This window comes from Hemitrygon akajei, chromosome 24 (genome assembly GCF_048418815.1).
Source record: "Hemitrygon akajei chromosome 24, sHemAka1.3, whole genome shotgun sequence".
Lineage (NCBI taxonomy): Eukaryota > Metazoa > Chordata > Chondrichthyes > Myliobatiformes > Dasyatidae > Hemitrygon > Hemitrygon akajei.
This window is the reverse complement of record NC_133147.1, coordinates 34,514,155-34,535,181: the sequence shown is the minus strand read 5'-3', so window position 1 is coordinate 34,535,181 and position 21,027 is coordinate 34,514,155. Positions and strand designations below refer to the sequence as shown.

General features: G+C 46.9%; 1 protein-coding gene across 1 annotated transcript in view; it reads right to left on the bottom strand.

Moving 5' to 3' along the window:
- LOC140715696 (neural cell adhesion molecule L1-like) overlaps positions 1-21,027 on the bottom strand; it is a 341,600-nt gene that overhangs the window by 57,159 nt on the left and 263,414 nt on the right. Inside the window, 2 exon segments of the mRNA XM_073028066.1 lie at positions 5,603-5,800; positions 14,456-14,557. Of these exon segments, the coding sequence (XP_072884167.1) occupies positions 5,603-5,800; positions 14,456-14,557 (300 nt within the window).

Sequence of the window (21,027 nt, the reverse complement as noted above, 5' to 3'; positions counted from 1 at the left end):
TAATGTCTCTGTTTCAAAAACATTAAATTTTTCCTGATTTCTTGTGTAGCCAAAGTATTAATTTCATTCCTAATTTTTAAAATTTCCTCTAATGTATCCTGTGCCAAGCTCAATGTTTTTTTCTTGTTCCTTCAGCCTATTTTGTAATTCCTCTAATGTTTTATTCCTTATTTTTTTCTTATATGAAGATATCGCTATGATTTTCCCACTTAAGACAGCCTTCAGAGTATCCCATAGAATGGGAGGTGAAACCTCTCCATTATCATTGAATTCTAAGTAAAGACCAATTTCCTTTTAATTTGTTCCTTAAAATAGGGATCATTGAGTAGACTTGAATTTAGTTTCCAAATAGTATTCTTTGGTTGTAGGTCAAAATCAACAGATAAATATATAGGTGCATGGTCACTTACATCTATTGTCCCAATTCCACAGGTGTTTATTTTGTCTTTATCTTTTCCAAACGTTATGAAATAGTCTATTCTTGTATATAAAGAATTTGGGGGGGGGGGGGCAGAATAATGAGTGTAATTCCTTCTGTCAGGGAAAGGTCCCTTCATACATCAATAAGACCAACATCCTCAAAAAGTTAACTTTCTTATGTAAGGACTTTGTTTCATAGGTTTTTCTATTGGAAGAGTCTAACTTTGTTTGCAATTGTAAACTTAAGTCTCCCCCACATATCAAGAGACCTTCAGTTTCAGTTACCATAATATTAGTAATTTTCTGGAGAGAATAATATCACTTCCTGGGGGTGTGTATATATTCAATAGAGTAACTGAATTTCCATCTATATTCCCCCTTATCAGAACAGAAGAGGAATTTCTTTAGCTGGAAGGTGGTGAATCTATGAAATTCATTGATGGCTGAGGAGGCCATGTCATTGGGTATATTTAAAGTGGAGGTTGATGGGTTCTTTATTAGTCAGGGCATCAAAGGAACAGGGAGAAGGCAGAGAGAGGGATTGGAAGGGATAAATCAGTCATGATTGATGGCAGAACAGTCTTGATGGACTCGTACAAAAGCTGGATGAACTCAGCAGGTCGGGCAGCATCCGTTGAAATAAGCAGCCAACGTTTCGGGCCGAGACCCTTCGTCAGGACTAAATGATGGACTAAATGGCCCAATTCTGCCCCTATGTCTTATGGCTCAAGGACCACTTCTACCCTCGTTATCAAAGTGTCCTAGTGTGATAAAATAGACTCTTGAGCTCACAGTGTACCTTGTCATGGCCATGGGCTTTATTCTCTGCCCACACTGCACTTTCTCTGCAACTGCAACACTTTATTCTGCATCCTCTTACTGTCTCTCCCTTGTAGACCATGGTACCGTACAACATCGGAGCAGAATTGGGCCATTCGGCCCATCACTATGCTCCCATGTACTACCCAATACACGGACGTGATGAAATGATCTGTACGGAAGTTTTTCACTGTACCTCGGTACATGTGACAATAATGAACCAATTCCTTCCGTACTCTTGTTGCTTGGCCTGCAGATCATTTGTTGCTCCAGATTCCAGCATCCTGTGACTTCCCATGCTTATTTAATGTCTACATTACTTCAGCCTAGTTAACGACACTCGCTTGCATCTAACCCACTGCCCTCCCCCAACCTCTCTGCTACCTGGAACTAATCTGCTCTCTTTCTCAGTTCTGATTTGCTACACAGCCTGACCCGCTGTGTATTTCCAGCAATATACACTTTGATTCATGCCTCCTACCTGGCAATGCATCATCTAACCCCACTCCGAGATGGGTACCGCACAGAAACAGGCTCCTCGGCCCAACACATCCACACTAACCACTGAGGGCCCATTTACAGCAACTCCATCCTTTAATTCTCCCCATATCCCCATCAACTCTTCATCAAATGCCAGCGCCTATCCACACATCCAGTAATCTAACTGGTTGCATCATGGCCTGGTACAGAAACAGCAGTGTCCAGGAATGGAGAAGTCTACAAAAAGTGGGGGATACAGTCCAGTCCATCCCCACCAATGAGCACATTTACGAGGAGCACTGCCACAAGAAAGTGGCATCCATCATCAAGGACCATCACACCCCACCCCGGATCCAGACAGTGCTAGCTCCTCACTACTATTGGGCAGGAGGTACAGGAGCCTTAGGTCCCACACTATCCAATTCAAGAGCAGTTATTACCCTACAATCTTCAGGCTCTTGAACCAGCATGAATAACTTTATTCACCACAGATACAGAACGCCCTTCCGGACGTTCAAACCTCGCTTCCCGATTTAACCTTAGCTTAGTCACGGGACAATTGATGATGGATGCTGCTTTCTTGTGACCAATGACCAATTAACCTACCGACCAGTAGGTCTTTGGACTGCGGGAGGAAACGGGCGTATGCAGAGGAAACCCAGACAGTCATGGGGAGAACGTACAAACTCCTTACAGACAGTGGCGGGAACTGGACCCGGATCACTGGTGCTGTAAAACATTACGCTATCCACTTCACTACCATGCTGCCCACGGTATTCTGCCACAACTACGGACTCATTTTCAAGGACTCTGCAACTCATATTCCCAATATTATTTACTTTTATTATTTCCAGTCTGTCTTCTTTTGTGCATTTGTTGCTTGTAAGTCTTTGTTTATGTATAGTTTTTCATAAATTTCATCGTAATTATTTATTTTCCTGTAAATACCCTCAGGAAAGTGAATCTCAAGGTAGCATATGGTGATGTATACATACTTTGATAATAAATTTACTTTGAACTTTGATACGAATACAACTGAGCAACCAACTTGCATGTCTTTGGATGGGACGAGGAAGATGAAAACTCCTCTCTGGCAGCACCAGTGCTCAGGATTGAACTCAGGTCACCAGAGCTGTCAGACAGCAAGTTATCCCCTTCACAATCCTTCCCTACGCACAGTCCCAACCCTACACCAAGCTAGCCCTTCCACATTTCCCCACCCCTCTGCAGTTCATTCATCATCACTCTCATTAGCTCGAATAGGTTCAAAGTAAACAGTACATACAGTGCCTTGAAAAGGTACTCAGCCCTCACTACTATTTTCATATTTCACTATCTCATTTTCATATATCAAAGAAGGATTTTTGAGGTAATCTACAAAACATTATGCATCATGTCAAATCAAGAGAAAAATTCCAAAGCCTGTCAATTCACTGAAAACTAAAAAACAAAATTGTGAGGCTGAAAAGATATTCATCCCCTTTGCAATTATCATGTGAACTTCCCTCAGGTGCAACACTGCTTATTATTTACCAAGGCACGCAATTTGTTGATGTAGAAAATTGGAGGAACACCTGTTTTCAGTGAATTCATGAGAAGAAATACTCCCTCTTTCTGTAAGGTACAACAGTACAGTAGATTGTCAACAGACCAGACCAAACTGAAGTCAAAAGAGCGTTCAAGACACGTCAGGGAGATGATGGTAGAGAAGCACAAATCTGGGGAAGGGTGCAGGACCATCTCAGAGGCGCTGAACATACATTGGTGCTCAGTGCAGTCCATCGTGAAAAAGTGGGCTATTCAATTATATCAAATAAAATCTTTAATGTTGTTAACTCCGCTCCTCTACTCAAGTCAATGAGTAATATAAAGGAATCGGAAAAGGTCAGATTATGTTCGATGGAAATGTTGAATAAAAGGCCTCCAAGTTTCTTCAAACATAACCGAGGGGTCAGATGTACCACTTCTAATTTTTTTCTAAATTTAAGCAAGATATGGCTTGGGGGAACCATTGAGATGGGGTTGGAGGATTTATCTCTTTCCAGTTCAACAGAATAGATCTTCTAGCCATTAAGGTAGCAAATGCAATCATCCGCTGAGCTGTGGAGGGCAGATCAATTGGTAAGCCAAAAATTGCAGTAATTGGATGAGGTTGTAACTCCATATGTAAAACTGTGGAGAACATATCAAAAATACCTTTCCACAACTTTTCCACGAGAGGAAAAGACCAAAATATATGAGTCAAAGAGGCTACCTGAAAATCACAGATCAGATTTATATGAGAATAAAATCGAGCTAATTTATCTTTGGACATATGTGCCCTATTTATTTGATATAATTTAACAGCCCAGCTTTGGTTTTTTTTTAGATTGGCTTAGTTTAGTTTTTGTTTTTGATTTCAATTTGGGGTATTTCTTTTTCCATCTTTTTATTTTTGTCTAATCTGGGTTTCAAGGGTTTGGGAGGTCAATTATATTGGTGCTATTTATAGCTTTTTTTACATATGTTAATTACCAATAATGTAATCCCACACCCTTTATACTACTACAATCATTATGTATTTACTCCTGAAAAACTTAATAAAAAGATTGAAAAAGAAAAAGTGGAAAAATTATGAAACCATAACCCTACTGCCTAGGTCAGGCCACCCCTCTAAACTTTATTGCTGGAGAAGAATGGCACTTGTAAGAGAGGCTATCGTGCCACCAACAGTCAGCTGCGGAAATCAGTGGCTGCAACTGGAGATGAATTTCATGGCTTTACAATCTCTAAGGCCTTGCACAAAAAGGGTATTTAGGCAAGAGTGGCAAGGAATATGCCCTAGCTTTAAAAAAAAACACATCCTTGCCCGTAAAGATTCTGCAAAACATCACTTAGAAAATACTGTAAAGATGTGGCCTCAACACTGAGTGGTATAAATTTAATTCTACACATCAGCCAGGTGACACCATCCCTACTGTAAACTACGGTGGAGGAAATACCAGGCCACGGAGATGCGTTTCAGCAGCAGGGACTGAAAGCCTGGTCAAGGCTGATGGGAAGATGGATGCTGCTGAACAGAGAGAGATCCTGGATAAAAGCCTGTTGGTCTCTGCCAGAAAGCTTAAACTGGGGAGTAAGTTCATCTTTCTGCAGGACAACGACCCAAAGCACACTGCCAGAGCAACCATGGAGTGGCTTCAAATGAAGAAAACTGATGTCCTTGAGTGGCACAGTCAGAGTCCTGACCTTAACCCGATCCAACATCTCTGGCTAGGCCTCAAGATTGCTGTCCACCGCTGCTCCCCAAACAACCTGACACAGATTGAGCAATCTTACAAAGAGGAATGGGCAAATCTTGCCCATTATGCTGTACGAAGCTAATAGATTTCCATTTATGTAAACAAAGGTTTGAGGGCTAAATATGTTTTGAAGGCACTGTATATCTCACTATATACTATCTTGAGATTCATTGTCTTGCAGACATTCACAGTGGAACAAAGAAATACAATAGGACCAGTGAAAAGCTACACACAAACTCCGACAAACAACCAATGTGCAGAAGAAGAGAAACCGTGCAAATAAATAAATAAGTATTACCGAGAACATGAGTTGTAGAGTCTTTGGAAGTGAGTCTGTAAGTTGTGGAATCAGTTTGGTGTTGAGCTGAGTGAAGTTATCCACACCAATTCAGGATCCTGATGGTTGACGGGTCATAACCATTCCTGAACCGGGTGGTGTGGGACCTACAGCCTGATAGTAGCAGTGATAACTTTACCTCAGACCCTGCCACCTTCAGCACTCCCGACGTTCTTGGCCCTGCCCACAGCTGAAGGAGCCATGCGCCCCACACTGTGCTCCCCTCTCCTCACATGCCTCGCCTCCCCCTCAGCCCACCACCTACCTGCTGCTGGCGTCATGTAGCGCTCCGTGGCCTGGCTGGGGCGGCTGCTCCCAACGCGGTTGACGGCCACGACCCGGAAGCTGTAGTTGACGTAAGGAGAGAGTTCCAGCACGGCCTGGAGTTGGTTACCCTTCATGTGCCTCAGTTTGTGCCACGTGCCTGGTTCAAAGACATTCTCCTCGAACTCAATGACGAACTCTGGAGGAACAGGGGCAAAACTTCAACGTTAGCAAAATCATAAACACAAGAGATTCCACAGATGCTGAAAATCCAGAACAACACACAAAAACTGCAGGACGAACTCAGCTGAAGGGTTTTGGTTCGAAACGTCAACTATATTCCTCTCCATAGATGCTGCCTGATCTGCTGAGTTCCTCCAGAGTTTTGTGTGTGTAATTCAATGTCAATTCCTCCCTTCCCCCTCACTGAGACACGGAGCTCTCAGTTACTGAGAGCTCAACCCTCACACCCCCTCATCCTTCACACAGACTGTATCCAGCTCACACTCCCCACCCCCACTTCTCACACATACTGAGACGTACCCTGCTGCATACACCCCACCCACCCTTTCACTCCCCAACTCCCCAATCCCTCACACACACTGAGATACAGACATAACCACAACTCCCCCCCCCCAACCCACAACACTCTCCAAACATCACCCCTCTTCAATCACTCACAGCACCCAGTTACAGGCTGTCGCCATTCCTGCACTCCTGCATCCACCCACTCACAAAACTGGGCCCTCAGACTAGAGCGATAGAGACTGCACCCTTCACACACCCTTAGCCCTCATCTCCTCCCCACTCAGACACTGGGGTCATGCAGCAGTGAAAGGTTTAGCCCAGGTTATCCTCTCCTATTCACTCCATCTGGCAGCAGGAAACATTTCCTCCCCCATGGAACCACCTCTCACAGCTATTGCAGACAGTAGTCTTTGTGGATTAAGCCTTTATTGGCTTTATATAGTGTGATGAGCAGGATTTGCCCATTCTCCATGCAGAATTGCTCAGGCTCTGCTAAGTTAGTTGGGGAGTAGTGGCGGACAGCAATCTTGAGTCTTGCCAGATGTTCGGTCGGGTTAAGGTCAGGACTCTGACTGGGTGTTACTACCCCCGACTGCGCCAGCTTCCGGGATTTAGACGCTCGAGCTCCCTGGAGTACGGATAGCTGACGAAGCCCCTTTAAGGGTTCAGGACGGTCCCGCTAATTGATAATCAGGTTTCTAGTGCCAAGAATCGAGTGATTAAGGAACACCTGAACTGTGGTGCTGTGCTCAACCGTAAGCATACTTGTGATAACATCTAGTGTTTGTTTTGAGCTCAGATCCAATGTAATTCCCTGTCTCGAATTTTGCTTCAGATATCCTAACACTTGGGTCCAATTCATCCTCATACAGGACTCTCATCACAGAACGACTGAGACAAGCGGGGTATCAGTGCCTTTCGTCAGCTGTGGCCAGCCACAGTGAAATCATTTCCAGACATGGCCTGGAGATACACCACCTCCAGTTCGCCATTTGCCAGGGAGGAAGCCGAAGTCAGTTGGGTGAGACTGTCAGCCGCTCTGTAGAGCCAGTCCATCTTCCAGCCCAGGAGAGATTCGATGGTGACCCAGGTTCTTGCCTCGGCTCCCTTACCCAATGCTCGTTAGTATCCGGACTCCAGCCGTCCCGGTTCCCTTGGGAATGCGGGAATGTGGCCTTCATGATCTCTCTTCTGACGGGAAGAGCCTGGCCACTGCCCATTGGGAACGTAGGTCAGGAATTTGCTGGGATTTGGAGGAATTCAGGGCTGCCACGAGGAGTGTGTTTCATCACCCCATCAGAGCCAGCCGAGCTTCTGACTGCCTGACGAAGATCCGACAGTGGGGGGGGGGGATGGTCAGTGGCCGACTACACAATCAAATTTCAGTCCTTGTTCCTGGAGAGTGGTTTGAACTGGGAGGCCTTGGTCACACTATACCACCACGGACTGGGAGATGAATTGAAGGACGCCCTTGCCTTGGGAGAGCTAGCAGAGAACTTGGAGGTTCTGACTGGCCAGTCCATCTGTCTCGATAATCGTCTGGCAGAGCGAGAGTGGGACCATGTCAGGAGGTTGAAGAGGGCCAGTCTGAGTCCGGTCCCTACACATTGCAGTTCCACTTCCCAACCTCGGACCACGACCAGCTCAAGATGCAGTCCAACCCAGATGCAGGTTACTGGTACGGGACTATCTGCCAATGAGAGGTCCCGGCATCATCGCTGCTTTTACTTTGGGGAAGCAGGCTACCTGCGGGCCGAATGTCCAAAGTTGCAGCCACCTGAAAAACTGCTAAAACCATCTGGTGTCAGGAGGGCTGTGACGGTAGTAGCCATTATGCCCAATCTCACGGATTATAGTTTCATGCCGAAGGAGGAGTTTACTTGGGGTAAGAAGTTGAGACAGGTGAACTCTGGGGCGGCGGGTAACTGCCTGGATTTAGGAACTGCCCATTGATTCAACATACTGCTACTATGAGAGTTTTCAAGGAAGGCAAAGACTCCTTGAAGCCTATTCCCAAAGGGGCAAGAACCCTCTGCAATGCCTTGCTACTGTTGCCTGAGGATACAGACAGGGATTTGGACTCAGTTTTGGCCACTGTTTCTACTTTGTGAGCTTAGAGAGAGAACTGTCGAATCACCCCAATCACCTAACAAGCCTCAGGAATCATCCTCAATGGAAGATCTGGAGGAGATAGCAACATCTAAACCAGTCAAAATCCCTTCCGAGGACTGGAGGAGATCTTCAGCAAGGGAAGGGCCTTGACTCTTCCATTGCGCTGACCCTATGACCTGCTGCCTGGTACTCATCCCCCACGGGGTTGACTGTACACGCTCTCAGGTGCAGCAGAAGCACAATGGAGGAGTATGTAAACTTCATTCAGCCCTCTACCCCGCCTGCCAGTGCAGACGACTTCTTCATACAAAAGAAAGACGGGAACCTGCAGTCAGGCACTGATTACAGGGGATTAAACCATATAATGGCCAAGAATCGCTACCCCCCTTTATACTCATGAATATGGCTTTCAATATGCTCCAAGGAGTGAGGGTATTCACAAAAGTACGCCTACAGAGTGCATACAATCTGGTCCATATTATGGAAGACGATGAGTGGAAGACTGCATTCAATACATGGATGGGGCACTATGAGAACCTAGTTATGCACTTTGGTCTTGTGAACCTTCTAGCCATTTTCCAACCTTTACAAGCGATGTACTCCGGGATACACTCTTTTGTCTAGATGATATCATAACCTTCTCCAAGTCCATGAAAGAGCACGTCAGGGACATTTTAAAGTCCATGGACTTTATGTTAAGTTTAAGAAGTCAGAGTTTCACATGAATACTATTTCATTTTTGGATTCCATCATCTTCAATGGCAATCTCAAGATGGACCGTACCAAGACCCAGGCAGTCAGAGACTGGCTACCACCATCCAGTATCAAGCTAGTTCAGTGATTCCTGTGGTTTGCTATCTTCTACCGGAAGTTCAGCTTAGTGGCAGCTCCGCTGACGGTGCTCACTAAGAAATCCACAGGCCCTTTTGTCGAGACGATTGGAGCAGAGGCTGCTTTTCAGAGTTTAAGCAGCAGTTCACCACAGCTCCCATCTTGGTTTCTCCTAACCCAGACCTTCCCTTTATTGGGGAAACAGATGCCTCAGACATCGGAGTGGGTGCGCTCTTGTCCCAAAGATCACCTTTAGGCAGTTAACGTCACCCGTGGGCAATCTTCTCCAGGGGTTATCCCCAGCAGAGAGGAACTATGACATCAGGAGCTTCTTGCGGTTAAGTTAGCCTTGGAAGCCAAGAGGCTGAATACCAGGCAGGCCAGGTTGGCTTTGTTCTTTAACTGCTTTGAATTCATTCTGACCCACTGACTGGGGCCAAAAAACCAGAAGCTAGATGCTCCGTCCCATCAGTCTGAGGAACCAGAACGAGAAAAGCATTTGCCACCATTTTGCCCCAGGCCAGCGTGGTGGCACCAACTTGCTGACGCTCTTGTTCACAGGCCCATGCGCAAGGGGGATTCCTAGGAATTTGTTTGTCCCAAGTTCTGTCAGGTCCCAGGTACTCCATGGGGACATTTGTCGAGAATGACCGCACACCCAGGAATTGCCAGGAGCCTTGAGTTTCTCAGAAGGAGGTACTGGTGGCCTGGAATGACAAAAGAGGTTCAGTAGTACACGCAGGAAAGCAAAGTGTGTGCTCAGAACAAGGAACCCGAACCTGACCTCAAGGACTTCTCCCCTCCCTACCTGGCCCGCAAAGACCCTGGACACACATCTCCGTGGACATTGTCACGGGTCTCTCACCATCAAAGGGGAAGTCAGTCATCACGGTAGTTGTCGATCAGCGCTCAAAAGCCTGCAAGTTCATTGCCTTGGAAGAAGCTACCGTCTGCAGTGAAGATGGCTGAGATTGTTCTGGACCAGGTCTTCAGGATCCACAGATTCCCGGTGGACATTGTCTCAGATTGTGGTCCACAGTTCACATGACAGTTCTGGAGGTTCCTTCTGTAAACTGACAGGGGCAACAGCAAGCCTTTCCTCTGGGTTCCCAGACCAACCGGGATTTAGATGCCTGACCTCGGAAAGACCTGATGGGTGCTGTGACCATTTGATGTGGGCAGAGGTTGCAGCATGTGGTGCACAGGATGTCACCTTTCAAGAGCCAGTTTGGTTATCCTCCGCCTCTCGCTCTGAGGTTGAGGTCCCTGCGGCTGAAGATTTCATCCAGCACGGCAAGTAAAGGTCAAGAGAGATTTTGCTGGACTCTACCCGAAAAGTGGAGACCGAGGCGAACCAAAAGGGAAATCGGGGACCTGCTTTACAGCTCAGGTGACAGGTCTGATTTGCCTCTCTGCGTGGCATCTAAAAAGCTGATGCCCAGGTTCACTGGACGCTTTGAAGTCCTGAGGGAAGTAAACCCGGTGGCTTACACCTTGAAGCTCCCCAGTACCCCAAAGATCAACCCCACCTTGCACATTTCTAAATTAAAACCCGTCTGCACCAGCTCCTTAGCCCCGCCACCGTCCAGGTTTATCGGGGGGGAACAGATCTTCGCAGTGAAAAGACTTCTGTACTCACGTACTGTTCCAGAAGGGGTTTGGCAATACCTCATGGACCGGGAAGGATTTAGACCTGAGGAGAGATGCTCGAAAGAAACATCTTGGATCTAGCTCTCATCCATGATTTTCATCACCACCTCTTCCACAGCCAGGGCTGCCAGGGGTCGGCCACAGGGAAGGGGGTCGTGTTAAGAGATGCCCCCCAACACGCCAGCTTCCAGGATTTGGATGCTCTGACTCGCAGAGTACAGAGAGCTAACACAACCCCTTTAAGGGTTCAGGACAGTCCTGCCAGTTGGTAAACAGGTTTCGAGCGCCAAGAATTGAGCATTTAATGCACACCTGAACTGTGGTTAGTTGCTCAGCCATAAGCCTATTTGTGATACCGTCTACTGCTTCGTTTGAGCTCAGATCCAGTGTAATACCTTATCTCCAACTTTGCTTTGGATATCCCTGCACTTGGGTCCAACTCATCCTCGTCAAGGAATCTCTTCACACTCCACTCAAAGATACACATCTTCTTGCGCTGGCAGTGTGCTTTGGGTTGTTGTGCTGCTGAAAGACAAACTTCCTCCCCAGTCTAAGCTTTCTGGCAGAGATTAGCATGTTTTTATCCAGGATCTCTCTGTATTTGGCAGCATTCATCTTCCCTAACCTTAACACACTGTAATAGCTGTGAGAAGTGGTCTAAGTACTAAGCAAAGGGAAATGAGATTTTGATCTGTTAACATTTCAGTTTTTGAATTTTTAGTTTTTCATGCTTTACAATTTCCCCTGTGTTGTGGGGATCTATTGTAAAAAAGGAGTATATTCACAAATAAAAATTCTCAGTTTAATTGTTTGAAAGTCCCTAAATCTAAAATTCATTTATGCAAACAACGGGTTGGAGGCTGAATACTTTTTCCAAGGCACTGTAATCTTTCCGGTAACACCATGGGCTCTTATCGTGCTTGTCTAGCAGCCTCATGCGTGGCACCTTGTAAAAGGGGTGTAGCCAGTCAGGTCCAGATGATCTTTATCTACTTCAGACCTTTCAGCTTCCCAAGCACCCTCTCCTTAGTAATAACAACTGCACTCGCGTCTGCCACACGACACTCGCAAATTTCTGGCGCACTGCTGGCGTCCTCCACAGTGAAGACTAAAGCAAAACACTTATTAAGTTCATCTGCCATTTCTTTGTCCCCCATTACACCTCTCCAGCATCATTTTCCAGTGGTCCAATATCCACTCACCTATCTTGCACTCTTTATATCTAAAACACCTTTTGGTGTCCGCTTTAATATTAATATTATTGTTTATTATTAATATTATTATTATTGCGGGCTCTGTCGTGGGCAAAGTACTGGAGAGTTTAACATCGGTAGCTGAGCGAAGGGCGCTGAGTAGGCTACGGTCAATTATGGATAACTCTGAACATCCTCTACATAGCACCATCCAGAGACAGAGAAGCAGTTTCAGTGACAGGTTACTATCGATGCAATGCTCCTCAGACAGGATGAAGAGGTCAATACTCCCCAATGCCATTAGGCTTTACAATTCTACCTCCAGGACTTAAGAACTTTTTAAAAGCTATTAATGCTTTTTGAGACGGTGATTTAGATGCATATCATATTTTTTTTTACTGAGTTAATTAGTTTTGCTACAGCAAGTGTATGGGACATTGGAAAAAAAGTTGAATTTCCCCATGGGGATGAATAAAGTATCTATCTATCTATCTATCTATCTATCTTCATATTTCACCTTTTCTTTCTTTATGCCTTTTTCAGTTACCTTCTGTCGGTTTTTAAAAGCTTCCCATCCTCTAAATTCCCACTACTGTTTGTTATACTATATGCCCTTTCTTTTGCTTTTATGCTTTCTTTGACTTCCCTTGTCAGCCACAGTTGCCTCATCCCTCCCTTCATCATCTTGGGTATGTATCTATCTTACACCTTCCAAATTGCCCCCCAGAAACTCCAGCCATCATCCCTGCTGGTTTCCCTTCCAATCAGCTTGGGACTCCTCTCTCATGCCTCTGCAATTCCCTTTGCTCCACTCTAATACTCAAATCTAGTTCATTACACAACACCCACTCAAGAATTGCTTTCCCCTAGTGGGCCCATACACAAGCTGCTCTGAAAAGCCACCTCAAGGGAGATGGCTTTCTGCAAACTCCCTTTCTCAGGATCCACCTGCATACTGAAATCCCCCATGACTATCATAACACCGCCCTTTTTATACACCTTTTCTGTTTCCCGCTGTAATTTATATTCCACATCTTGGCTACTGTTTGGAGGCCTGTATATAACTCCCAACAGGGCCTTTTTATCTTTGCAGTTTCTTCACTTTACCCACAAGGATCCCATCTCACTTCCTTTTAATGATTTGATTTCACTTTTTTAACCAGAGCCACGCCACGCCACCCCCTCCGCGTATTGCCCTTTCGATACAATGTGTACCCTTGGACATGAAGCTCCCAACTACGACCTTCTTCCAGTCACAATTCAGTCATACATACCAATCTGCAACCGCGCTACAGGTTCATCTACCTTATCCCGCATACCGCCCACATTCAAGTACAACACCTTCATCGGCATTTTCCATTTCCCCTCAAGCCATCCCACTTCCTGCAATTCTGCCCTGTCACCTGACTGAGTTTCCTCACAGTCTCAGTACACATTGCATCTAATTGTACACCGACTGCCAAACCTTCAGCCCTGTCCCTCTTGCTCCCACCCCGCCATAATAGTTAAATATTCCCCAACAGCTCTACCAAGCCTGCCCACAAAGATATTGGACCCCTGGGTTCAGGTGTAACCCATACTCTTTGTACAGGTCATACTTTCTCCAGAAGAGATACAGAAATCTGAAATCCTTCCCACTGCACCAATTCCTCAGCCACTTGTACATCTGCAAATCATCCCATTCCTGCCCTGACGAGCCCTTGGTACTGGGAATAATCCAGAGATTACTACCTTGAAGGTCCTGCTCTTCAGCCTCTTCCCTAACTCCCTATACTCACCGTGCAGGACCTCTCCAACCTTTCCACCTATGTCACTGGTGCCAATGTGCATGGCGACCTCTGGATGCTCACCCTACCTCTTCCGCAGCTGCTCTGAAACTTCCTTGACCCTAGCACCTGGGAGGCAACACACCATCCTGAAGTCTCTTCTGTGGCCACAGAATCTCCTGTCCGTTCCTCTAACTACTGGGTCTCCTATCACTAACGCACTACCTGACCCTACTGAGCTCGAGTCTGTGTTGTTGGTGTAGTAGCTTCTACAACAGACTTCGGAGCGAAAGGTCCCGGGCTCAAATCCAGCTGGCTCCTTGCACAAGCTCCACACCTGCTGGGCTGAGCGTAGAGCCAGTAACTCGGCCTCGCAAAACAGACAAATGCGAAAGGAATGACGCGGCTGCCGTCCGATGTGCCAAAATGGCATGGGGCGGAACCGAAGCACAGAGCAAGCCACAGTGTGCCTCGGCCTGGCTGCTGCTTCTGTGCCTTGATAAGTCACACCAAAGGGGTACACGAGTAACTGAGGGGAATGGCCACAGGGGAACCCTGACCTGGTAACCTACTCCCATCTACTGCCCCTGGTGGTCACCCAACTGCTTTCTGAAAGCCTGCACTCTGGGTGTAACCACCTCAGTACAACGTAATGGTCTGATCTGTACAAACCACGTGCGAGACAAGCTTGATACCTGTGACAATAATAGAGAGAGAGAGAGAGAGAGAGAGAGAGAGACACACACACACAGACACAGTGGCGCACACCCCTACCCTCGATGGGACTGTTGTGAGCATTCCCTGGTCTCCACGACAGCAGTACCTCCTTGGGTTGGAAGTTTTCCATTTTCAGGTCAACGGGTGGGTCTGGCCGATCTGAAAAAAACGAGGGAGCCCGGTGAGAGGAAAACCAGACAGAAATGGAGCGAGGCGGAGAGGAGCTAGAGTCTGAGGCGAGGGAAGTAGGTGTGGGGGGGGCGCGGGGAGGTGGAGTAGGCAGGCATAGGGAAGAAGAAGGGTTGAGGTGAGACATGTGCAGGGTGCTAGAGGGGAACCATGAAGGTGTGGGAGGGGTGAGGCAGGGTTGAAGAGGGGGCAGGTGGTAAGGGGAGAGAGACAAGCAGGTGTGGGTGGGAGAGGGTGGAATTGCAGAGTCAAAGTAGAAACGGGCGAGGATGAAGGCATGGTGGGAATGGGGAGGGAGATAAGCCCATGTTGAGAAGAGGAGGGGATAGGAGGGAGGCAGAGAGACGGGGGAGGGGGGAGATAAAGAATGAACAAAGTTCAATGAAGCAAGCGGCCATGAAACCCTCTGTTACATCCTCACTCTGGAATGTGTCGACCCCTGGGGTGGAGGGAGGTTGCTCCGAGTGGTGTGGAAACACCAATGTCTTTGAATGGAAAATCCAACAAAAGGTAGTGGATTTGGCCCAGTCCATCACGGGTAAACCTTTCCACCACTGAGCACATCTACATGAAATGTTGTCGTCGAACAGCGGCATCCATCATTAGAGATCCTCACCACCCAGGCCATGTGCTTTTCTCACCGCTGCCATCAGGTAGAAGGTACAAGAGCCTCAGGACTCACACCACCAGGTTCGAGAACAGTTACTACCCCTCAACCATCAGGCTCTTGAACAAAAGGGGAAAATTACACTCACTTGTCCATCCATTGAGGTGTTCCCACAACCAATGATCTCACTTCAAGGACTCTTTATCTTGTTATTTCATGCTCTCATTATTTATCACTATTTATTTATATTGGCATTTACACAGTTTGTTGTCTTGTGCATTCTGGTCAATTGTTCATTGATCCTGTTGTAGTTACTACAGGCAGTCCCCGGATTATGAACGAGTTCCGTTCCCGTGTCCGTCTTTGTCGGATTTGTACATAAGTCGGAACAAGTACATTCGGTATTATTTAGCATCACTTAGTCAAACGTTTGTCTTAGTATATAGTATATATTTTACCTTTCTATGCATATAAAACATTTAAGAAACGTACGTATTTCAATAATTAAACCACTGCGTTGCTTAGTAATAATTGTAGCTTTCATCGGGGCAGGGCCTTTCATATGCTCCATTATTCTCATTTTATCCTTTAAAATTGTTCCGATCGTTGACCGAGTGTAGCCTAACGCTTTTCCAATGACCGATGGCATTTCACCTCTTTCCAAACACTTTATTATTTCCACTTTATTTTCAATCTCGATCGCTTCCCGTCAATGGAACAGAAACACTGCGGGCGGCGGGTCCCGACCTCCGCCGGCTCCCGAGGTCCGCTGGGTCCTAAGGACCACCGCACTGAATTCCCCGGGTTCGAAACTCCACCGCACTGAGACAGGTTAAATAGGACAAGTGAGGGCTGTGCTGGGTTTGGGTACTGCATTTGATCCTCCACATTATTCCACGTGGGAATTTAAACTGGAGGCTGCAGTGTTTTTTTTAAATGAGTTTGAGTTGCGAGCTCGACATCAACCCGGCATGGGAGCGGTCTGTCACTGGTTCGAACTCGGGAACCTCCGTTCTCCAGCCCGGCGCTGATCTCACTGCACCACCAGCCGACCAGAACAGTGGGGGGGGGGGGGGGGGGGGGTCAGGGTCAATCTTACTAAGAAACATTTAAGCCAAATACAAAGTTACACACTCAATACAGTGTCAACGGCAACTACTTAAAATGGCAGGCGGTGTTCTCCCTTCTCAGTTCGTAAGTACGAGTTGTCCGTAAGTAGGACGTTCATAACTTGGGGAATACCTGTATTCTATATATTTGCTGAGTATGCTCGCAGGGAAAGGCATCTCAGGGTTGGTTTTAGTGACGTATATGCACTCTGATAATAAAATTTATTCTGTATTTTGAGTGATTACCTGTGCAGGAAAGGAGGTTTGCGAGGTTGATGCCAGGATGCAGTCCAGGTCTGGCCTTGCTGGCTGAGGCAGACAACCCACTGCTCAGAAACGGACTCTCTTACCAGATTTTCTGACAAAGCAGTGCACAGGGAACCGTACTTGTTCTTTGCTTATTTTTCACAAACATTTATTCACCAGCAAAACACTACAGAATAATCAGAGCTTCATAAGTATTTACACTTTTAAATTTAAGAATGATTACTGCTATCTACAACACATTTGAGCCCGAGGGACTCCCGTCCCCAGAAATCCCCCATTGTAACAATAGAGACCAAGTGCTCCTTCTCCAAGTATCCCAAATGGTTGCATCACAGCCTGGTATTGAAACACCAATGCCCAAGAACGGGAAGTGGTGGATTCAGCCCAGTCCATCATAGGCAACTAGAGGTCCATGAGCCAGTCCTCATCGGGGGATCAGAAGTGGAGAGAGTCGGCAACTTCACATCCTTGTGTTATCATTTCAGACCTGTCCTGGGTCCAGCACGCAACTATCATTATGAAGAAAGCACAACACTGCCTTTATTTCCTTAGAATTTTGTAAAGTTTCAGCAGGACATCTAAAACTTTGACAAACTTCTACAGACGTGTAGTGGAAAGTATATTGACTGGCTGCATCACGGCAAATACAACTGCAAATACAAAAAGTAAATAACTAAATAAGCAATAAATACACAGAACATGAGACGAAGAGTCCTTGAAGGTGAGTCTATAGGTCGTCAGAACATTTCAATGATGTGGCAGTTATCCCCTTTTATTCAGGAGCCTGATGGTTGAGAGGTAATAACTGTTCCTGAACCTGGTGGTGTGCATTCTGGGGCTCCGACACCTTCAGCAGTAAGAAGAGAGTGTGACCTAGGTGGTGTGGGTCCTCGATGATGGATGCTGCTTTCCTACAATAGCGTTTCACGTAGATGCGCTCAACGGTAGGGAGGGCTTTATCCACTTCTTTCTGTAGGGTTTTCCATTCAAGGGCGTCGGTGTTTCCACACCAGGCTGTGGTGCAGCCAGTCACTACACTCCACCACACGTCTATAGAAGTTTGTCAAAGTTTTCGATGTCATGCCAAATCTCCACAGCAGAGGCGCTGCTGTGCCTTCTTTGTAACTGCAGCTACGTGCTGGGCTCAGGACAGGCCCTCTGAAACGATAACACACAGTATCCGACACTTCTCGCTCTGATCCTCCGATGGGGACTGGCTCATGGACCTCTGGTTTCCTCCTCCTGAAGTCGATAATCGGCTCCTTGGTCTTGCTGACATCGAGTAGGAGGTTGTCGTTATGGCACCTGCCAGCCAGATTTTTAATCTTCCTCCTATACGCTGATTCGTCGACATCTTTGACTCGGCCCTCGACAGTGGTGTCATTGGCAAACGTGAATATGGCTTTGGAGCTGTGCTCGGCCACACAGTTCTGGGCGTAAAGCCAGTCGAAGCACACAGTCTTGTGAAGCTCCTGCGCCGATGGAGATGGTGGAGGAGATGTTGTTGCCAATCCGACAGGCTGGGGTCTGCGAGTGAGGATCCAGTGCACAAAGAGGTACTGAGGCCAAGTCTTGGAGCTTATTGATTACTTTTGAGGGGATGATGGCGGTCAATAAAAAGTAACCTATTATATGCATCTTTACTGTCCAGGTGTTTCAGGGTTGAGTGAAGAGCCAGTGCAATGGCATTTGCTGTGGACCTATTGCTCCAGTAGGCAAATTGGAGTGGATCTAAGTCACTTCTCTAGTAGGAGTTGGATAAGTTTCAACCTCTCAAAACACTTCATCACAGTGGATGTAAGTGCTACTGGCCGATAGCCATTGAGACAGGTTACCGTGCTCCTCCTGGGCACCAGTGTAATTGAAGCCTGCTTGAAGCGGGTGGGTACCACACACTGCCAAAGCGAGAGGTTACAGATCTCAGCGAACGCTCCAGCTAGTTGATCAGCACAGGTCTTTAGTACTCAGCCAAGACCCTGCCTGGGCTGGATGCTTTTCATGGGTTAACAGTCCGAAAGCTGCTCGCACCTCAGCTGTAGAGATGGAAATCATAGGGTCATCAGGGTCTGCAGGAGTTTCGACCATCAAAGCAAGCGTAGAAGGCAAAGCCCTGCTGTCGCCTACGTCAATTGATTTAACTTTTTTAAGAGGTGATTCGAACTCTGCCACAACTGCCGAGCATCCTTCACTGATCCAAGCTTAGTCCAAGCCCGCAAGATGGCTTTCCGGAGATCAAACCTGGCCCTCTTGATCACCAGACCTGAATGCCTCTGACCTGGCTCCCAGCAGAATGCAGATCTTACGGCTCATCCAGGGCTTCTGATCTGGGAAGACTCTGAATGATTTTGTGAGGACAGACTGTTTTAATAAAGTCCGTTATAACCATGGGTGTTTTCACTTAGATCCGCAGATGAGTCCCTGAACACGGCCCAGTCCACTGACTCAAAGCAATCCTGTAGCCATTCCTGACTCCCACAACCACCTCTTTGCTGTCCTAATCTCTGCAGCCTTGGCCTTCAGCCTCTGCCTGTGGGCCAAGCGATCAGATTTACCGAAGTGCGGTCTGGGCATGGAACAGAAGGCATTCCTTATCTCAGTAAACAGTGGTCTCATGTACTGGGACCTCAGGTACTACAGGTTATACTTTGGTGGTAATTGGGCAGGGTTTTCTTCAAGCAAGCCCGACTGAAGCTCCCAAATACGATCTGAAATGCATCGGGATGGACTGTTTCTTGTTTGGAGACGGCATCGTGCAGTATCACAGTACTCTCTCACAGAATCTCCAAATGACCTCACCTGCCTACCGCCCTTCCTTCCTCACTTGGATCCACCCATCATATGCAAACTCCTCTTCCACCCCTTTACACCGGCTGCCTCCCTCTTTCTGTCCAGTCCTGGAGGAGGGTCTTGACCCCAAGATTTGAGTGCCTGCGTCCCTCCACGGAGGGACGCTACAACAGGGGAAGCTCCCTTTAGCCACACATTTTCATCCTACTTCCCATTCCCATTCATTACAAATAGATAAATAAATAAACAGCAAATAGGATGCAGGAACAGTTTCGTGATGGGGCAAGTGAAGTTATCACCACTGGTACAAGGGCCTGGTGGTTGAGGGGAACCTGGTGGTGTGAGTCCTGAGGCTCCTGTGTCTTCTTCTTGATGGCAGCAGCGGGAAGGGAGCATGGCCTGGGCGGCAGGGGTACCTGATGATGATTCTGTTTTCCACCAACAATGCCCTGGGTGGATGTGCTCCATGGTTCGGAGGGCTTTGCCTATGATGGACTGGTCTACACCCTCTGCTTTCTGTAGGTCCCATTGACGCTTCCATACCAGGCTGTGACGCACCAGTCAATATGTACTCCACTACACATCTGTAGAAGCTTGCCAAGCCAAATCTTTGCAAACTTCTAAGAAAGTAGAGGTGTTGCTATGCTTTCTTCGTAATGGCACTTACGTGCCGCAGCCGCTACTGATCCTCTGAAATGGTAACGCAGAGGAAGTTAAAGTTGCTGACCCTCTCCACTTCTGATCTCCCTCAGTCTTGAGTGACGCTGAGTGCCAGGTTGTGGTTTTGATGCCACTCAGCCAGATTTTCTATCTTCCTCCCATATCCTGATTTGTCACCACCTTTGATTCAGCCAACAACAGTCACGTCATCAGCAAATGTAAACACGGCATTGCAACTATACAGCCACAGTCAGAAGTGTAAAGTGGGCAGAGAAGGGGTTGAGTAGGCAGCCTTGTGCTGATGGCGATCGTGGAGGAGATGTTATTGCCAATCCCAGCTGACTGGGGTCTGCAAGTGAAGAACTCCAGGATCCAATTGCACAAGGAGGTATTGGAGCTTATTGATTAGTTTTGAAGGGATAACAGCATTGAATATTAAACTGTAGTTGATAAAGAGCATCCTGGTGTATGCATCTTTGCTGTCAAGATGTTCCGGTATTGAGTGAAGAGCCAATGTAATGAACCTGTTGTGATGGTAGGCAAATTGGAGTGGATCCAAGTCGTTTCTCAGACCGGAGTTGATATGTTTTATTACCAACCTCTCAAAGCACTTCAGACAGAAAGACAGACATACTTTATTGATCCCGAGGGAAACTGGGTTTCGTTACAGCCGCGCCAACCAAGAATAGTGAAGAAATATAGCAATATAAAACCATAAATAATTAAATAATAATAAGTTAATCATGCCAAGTGGAAATAAGTCCAGGACCAGCCTATTGGCGCAGGGTGTCAGACACTCCGAGGGAGGAGTTGTAAAGTTTGATGGCCACAGGCAGGAATGACTTCCTATGACGCTCAGTTTTACATCTCGGTGGAATGAGTCTCTGGCTGAATGTACTCCTGTGCCTAACCAGTACATTATGGAGTGGATGGGAGTCATTGTCCAAGATGGCATGCAACTTGGATAGCATCCTCTTTTCAGACACCACTGTCAGAGAGTCCAGTTCCAC